This window comes from Kryptolebias marmoratus, linkage group LG3, assembly GCF_001649575.2.
Source record: "Kryptolebias marmoratus isolate JLee-2015 linkage group LG3, ASM164957v2, whole genome shotgun sequence".
In the NCBI taxonomy this organism is placed as follows: domain Eukaryota; kingdom Metazoa; phylum Chordata; class Actinopteri; order Cyprinodontiformes; family Rivulidae; genus Kryptolebias; species Kryptolebias marmoratus.
Window position 1 is genome coordinate 18,535,207 of NC_051432.1, and position 6,092 is coordinate 18,541,298.

Below are 6,092 nucleotides of genomic sequence, written 5' to 3' on the forward strand. Positions count from 1 at the left end.
CTTTTCTTTTAGAGACCATAGAAGACATTTGAAGCATATAAAAATCCTACTGGACAAGTTTCTTTGGTTTCAGTGTTTTAGTTTAAAGAACAGAGGAAGGGAGGAGATTTCCTGGAAACAGCAACATATGAGAGCTTAAAAACAGTGACATCCAAAAGGGAAAATCCAACACTCCTTTGGACTGATGGTGAGGCTGGTTGCTGCTGATAAATGTATGAGAGTGAGCAGCTCAAACAGCACTCTGCTCTCTGCCATTGTTACTGATGTTGATCAACTCATCATATCACATGCAGAATAACTATTGACTCGCTGCAACTGTTCTGCTTCCAGGCAAATTGAGGTTTCCTGTGAAATGATGCCAGGCGTGTCGAAAGACCTCCACTCTTAGATTTAAAAAGTTTTGGTGTCAAAGAATCCCATTGCTGTTTTCGTGCAGAGGAACGGCTTACGTTCAACAACAGAATTCATTTACAAACAGCATTGTGTAAACTGGTGCCATTTATCATCTCCTGTCATCTTGCTGTCCTGCCAAGGTATCATTTACTCTGGGGATTTTCATGCTGTGGACACATCTTTTGTTTTTACTTTTTATCCACCAATGTTGTGTCTGGTAACTTGACCAGTGTTTTCTTGTTGTTGCAACTTGATCTAAATCGTAACTTGAGTTTAATTTTGTTGTTGTTCTTTGCTGTTCTGTGGAATGTTAAAACCCATTAGTTTTATTTTTCTAAGGTTTATTTTTCCGATGTTTAGTCTTTTACACCAGCAACAAACTGTGACTTAGGCTTTAGGACTCTGACAGTCATTATCTCATTTACTTTTAAAAAAAGAAGCTAAAAACTTTCATTTTAAAACTAGTATGTACATGGTAATTACCTGGTACTTATAGGTTACCTGGCACTTACCAGATACATACATGGTACATCAAAAATCATATCCACTGACCCTAAGCACCCACTGTTCTCCGAATATGAACTGCTGCCATCAGGAAGAAGATTGAGGGTGCAGGACCAACAGTGCAGGACCAACAGACTGAAACTGTCCTTTCTTCCAGCTTCAGTCAGACTGTTGAACTCCAGCAACAACGTTCATTACAAAACACATTAGCACCTTACCATGCTGCATTCAACTTGTTGAATTGTTTATTGTTTTTGAGCCTGAGTTTTTATCCGTGTGTGTTGTTTTTAATGTTTTTATTCGCAAATGTGTAGCATTTTTCTGCCCAAGACAAATTTCCCTCTGGGACAATAAAGTATATTCTATTCTATTCTATTCTATTCTATTCTATACAAACTAAGTAAGCGCACGATAGTACTGGAGCATCACTGAGCATAAATCAGTTTCGTACCCGGAAGGTACCAAGTACATATCTGGTAAGTATCAATTATGATTCCAGTAAGCATCAGGTACATATTTGGTCAATGTCAGATCATTATTTAGTAAGAACTCAGTGCGATTTTTGGTAAGTACCAGGTACGTACCCTGTAAGTACCAGATACCTTTCCAGTAAGTACCAGGTATGTAACTGGTAAGTACTAGGTACATTTCCAGTAAATACCAGGTACATACTGGTAAGTACCAGGTACACATCTGGTAAACATCAGGTATGTATTCAGTAAATGTCAGGTATGTTTCCGTTAAGTCCCAAGCTTGTACCGGTACGTACCGGGCTGTGTGTGTCCTGATTTCAGCCCTTCAGCTCTACCCTGACTGGGCTGATTACTCATTACCCTCACCTGCACTGTGCTGCTCCCTATTTAAACAGCTGCTCATCACCGGCTCAGTGCGAGATCGTCTGTTGTCACTGTCACAGCTTTCAAGCCTTGTTCCTTGTTCAAAAGAGTCTCCTGGTTTTCTGATCCTGTTTGTTTTTTGACCACAGATTTTGGCTTTCCCCTGCTGTAAGAAGATTTTTGACCTCCTGTTGCTGAGCCCTGCCTGCCTCTGACCCTGCCTCCAGTTTTCTGTCTATTGGATTTACATTATCTGAGAAGCTCCTGTGCATGACCCTGGATTGTTTTCAACGACTAAGCCTCTGGTTTGTGGATTTTGTCCCTGTCCTCTGCTGGTCCCTGCTGCCCCACGGCCCATTCACCCTACCCTCCCCAAGCTGGGTTCCCAACCCCGGTGGTTCCCCTGTTCCTTACTCACCAGTCTGACCACTCCCTGTGGAGCCCCCCTTTTCTCCTCTTTTTAATAAACGTTTGAGTGCTGAACACTTGTCTTGGTTGCGTTTTGGGTTAAGGGTGATTTTGCTTGTACATGACAGTGTGACAGCATGTACTGCTAACCTGCAGTCACAGCCTCAACATTCAGATCTGTTTTAAACAGCCTGAAAGCATATCAGCCGTTTTCTGTATTCTGGAAAAAGCAGAACAGAAATACGATCCCTGAGATGTGGATCCGGGGCTGCTTTATCAGTCTCTTTGAAATTCCTGTGTACCAACTCCAATGTATAGCCCCTTTAGTAAAAAAAAAAAAAAAGAAAAAGTGTACACACGGTGTGTATATTTGCATAAATGAAACTACAATAAAGCTGTCAGGATAAGCTGGTTCAGCCTGATTCATTAAACAGGTCAAAAACTGTCTCCCAGGTGTTAGAAGGAATGTACACGACCACCACTACAAAGGATGATTTTTGTGGACCTTAAACCCTTTTAGCACCATAATAACAGATATATTTATTAAAACGCCTAGCCTTTCTTGTATATTGTTGTCACCAACTGTGTCAAAAAATGCCCTATGTGTAAATAATTTACACCTTTTTCCAGGAGAAGTAGAATTGTCAAAATCTATCAAGTATTTACCATTCTTATGCAATTAAATACCTAAAACTAGAAGAAAAGGACAAAAATGGAATTGCATTTTTCTCAACTTTCTTTTTATAAATTCTTGAAAAGTGCAGATTGAACATTTCCGAGATTGCAAAATAAAATTGCACGAAGTAGGAGTTACGGTAACTTGAAATACACATGCACTGTGGTGTCACTGGAGATCCCTGTGGTTTTAAAAGGGTTAACCAGGCAGTATCTAATAATATGTGGATAAGCCTTACTGCTATCTTGGTGACATATTCTCTAATAATATGTCACCAATTATGAATGGTGACTTGAACTATCGCAGCACTAATTTTGAATACCTCTCACAGACAGCCCAAAGTCTCTCTTTCTGTCTGTGGGTTTTAACCTCTCCAAGTTCTGCAGAGCTCTTTACGTTTGTCCCCCATCCACACACAAACTCAAACAGCTCTTCTATTAATTATTTTGCACTCTCTAAAGATGGAAATCAGAGACGTGGATTCAGAATCAGAATTCAGTTAAAACACAAATGAAACATTTGCTTACATGTAAACGATTTGAATTATGTGAAGATATCATGTGACAGGAATGTAAAAAAGAGAACAGAAGTGAATATGATTAGGGATTAAAATGGGACAAAAGTTTCAAAAGCGGTCATAAATTTTAGTAAGTAAACACTGGAGAGATGCAAAAAATGGTAAAGAAATAAAATAATATAAATGTCAAATTTTCATATCGCTAACAGGCATATTTATTTCCTACAGCTAAAAACAATGCTCATTTTTTTCTTCTGTGTCCAACACAGGTTTGTGGGTTTCTGTGACTGTTAACAAAATACTGGACATTTTTTTTAAACTGCAGAAGGTAATCACTGGATGCATGTGTACAGCTGATTAACTTTTATAGGCAACATGACTCAAGATGGCTGCCACAGCAAACTGACCTTTGAAACGCAAAAATGGACGTAATTCTGTCAGTGTGCGAGTGTGTGTGTGTGTGTGTGTGTGGGGGGGGCATGGGTGTGTGCACATAGGTGTGTTTCCAAACAGCGCCCTCCCCCTCAGTCCGACCAGTGTGCGCTTTACAACTTAAGATGTGCACAAGTTTTCTCTAAGCGCTTGTCAGTTCAGGTTTTTTATGGACGAGTCATCATTTTCTGGGTTTCATGGCTGAAGGGGACTTCATGGTGGGGCTTTAAACGAGGAAGAAACAGCCGCAGGCAGACATGGGGGATCAAGGGGCTGGCTCAGGTGGGAATGCACTGAAAAGGTAAGGAATCACTCCTTCCCCCACAATTATGGTCAAAACTAATCTTTAAACTGCATGAAAACCCCCCAAACTGCGAGGGAAGTCCAGCATGAAGCACTTTCTAGTTTGTTTTAGTTTATAGGTCTATAACTTGTGTTCATGCATGGGCGTAAATCCCATGACCTGAAACATATTTCCACTTTTCAATAAAATTAAACATTTGGAACAAGACTGTATTTTCATCACCTCGCAACTAAAAAAAAATATATATATATATATATGTTTTGGCATGTGCTAAAGAAATGGCTTTTATAGGAAGTCATTTATGTCAAACAATAAAGAACAACTTTAACCACAGGAGGAGGTCTAAGATTTCAGCTGCCTAAAACCTACGGTGGAGCATTAAGCCTGATATCCAATCAGTTTCCCTAATCTTCACCTTCATACAGGTGACCAAAACAACTCTTGTGAGCTAGGCTAACAATGACCCTAATGACCCTCATGGCGGAGGGTCATTAGGGAACAGAACAGGAGTCTTTAAGGAATGCTTTGGTTTTTAACATTGAGGAATTGTTGTGCGAGGCCATTTAATGATTTATATACAAATGAAGGGATTTTGAAATTGATTTTGCTTCCAATAGAAAGAACAGATGTGATGTGTTTAAACTTCCCAGTTCCTGTGAGAATAAGAGCAACAGCATATTAAATGAGCTGTAGTCTGTTTATAGCACAGACCTGTAAACAGTCAGATATAAACTCTAACTTCCTGAATGCATCTCGAATGATAAAAAACCTGTTTAGTGACACTAGAGAAAGAGAACTAAGAGGAGCTGCAACATTCTGTTCTGTCTTTAGACCCAAAAAGAAAAATCAGTAACCCAAACTGTCCAGGGTGCTGCATTAGTACTAATGCATACTAATGCACCTGGAGACCTGGGTTGGATTTTTTAGACTGCCGCTCATTTCCTTTGACCGCTTAATGTTTTATTTTTCTGCTGCTAGCTTCAATGATTTGCTTCCAGGTAGAAGCTTATTCGCAAATGTTCAACTTTAGCAAATGACGTGACACGTTTCACATATTTCCACTTCTCAATAAACGTAAACATTTGGAACAAGACTGCATTTTGGGTTGGTTTGCATCAAATAAATCTATGAAACAAGACATAATTACATGATTTAAACAACAAATGTTTATTTTCTCTCAGTTTCATTTGCAACAAACAGCATTTTATTCAGATGTTTATCAAAAAATGACACATTTTTTATTAGTTTTTAAATATAAGATGTAGTTTCTCCTCATGAAAAATAAAAAGGTACTCATTGTAATGAAATGAAGATCAGTCCAAAACAAATTAGTGAAAAACAAAACCCAAGCAATTTCCTTCTCATATTGCTGGTTTGAGTGACCCCAAATTAAAAAATTGAAAGTAAACATTTGCAGACGGCTGCCATCTACCACCTGTATTTGTTTACCTTCAGAAGCAGCTGAAGTGACCTGAAATAGCTCGACGTTGGTGACGTCCAGTAAAGAGCTTGGAGAAGTTTGACAATTGTGATGTGCTGGTACAAATTTAAACTCAGGTTTGTTGAGTAAACGTGCTTTGTTTATATTAAGAGTAAGATTAGAGGACACCCACAACCCTTTATGAATGTTTGTTGTCTGTAAATCAACACTGTCTCTCTGTTAATAAACCCAACATCTTAAAGTGATTACATTTCAACCTTGGAGAGACTCACACGGAGAGAAAAAGACAATTAGAGTGTTTTATTGGTTAGAGGTCTTTGGCGCTCGGGCCCTGGCAGGAGACGAGTTTGCAGAGAACCGCTGTGAGCTTGAATGATCGAAGTAGGGTGAGAGATTAGAGTAGTCATCCCCCAAAAAGTGCCGGGGCCGAGCTGAGATGAAAGCAGGAAGAGCAGGCTGCAAGGAGCCTGCGAGGAGCTGCCGCCGTTAAGAGGCCCACGAAGGGCTACCGCCGCTAAAAGGTCAGCGCAGGGCTGCCGCCACTAAAAGTCAGCACAGAGCTGCCGCTGCCAAGAGGCCCG

General features: G+C 39.9%; 2 protein-coding genes across 2 annotated transcripts in view; both read left to right on the top strand.

Moving 5' to 3' along the window:
* Window positions 1–3,869: 3,869 nt before the first annotated feature.
* LOC108239850 (beta-1,3-galactosyltransferase 1-like) overlaps window positions 3,870–6,092 on the top strand; it is a 17,484-nt gene continuing 15,261 nt past the window's right edge. The window contains exon 1 of the mRNA XM_017423234.3: window positions 3,870–3,940. The gene's annotated coding sequence lies outside the window, so the exon portion shown is untranslated. The remainder of the gene's footprint in view (window positions 3,941–6,092) is intronic.
* Window positions 3,871–6,092, top strand: part of LOC108239104 (beta-1,3-galactosyltransferase 1) — a 7,753-nt gene continuing 5,531 nt past the window's right edge. The window contains exon 1 of the mRNA XM_017422009.3: window positions 3,871–4,067. Within this exon, the coding sequence (XP_017277498.1) occupies window positions 4,024–4,067 (44 nt within the window). The 5' untranslated portion in view covers window positions 3,871–4,023. The remainder of the gene's footprint in view (window positions 4,068–6,092) is intronic.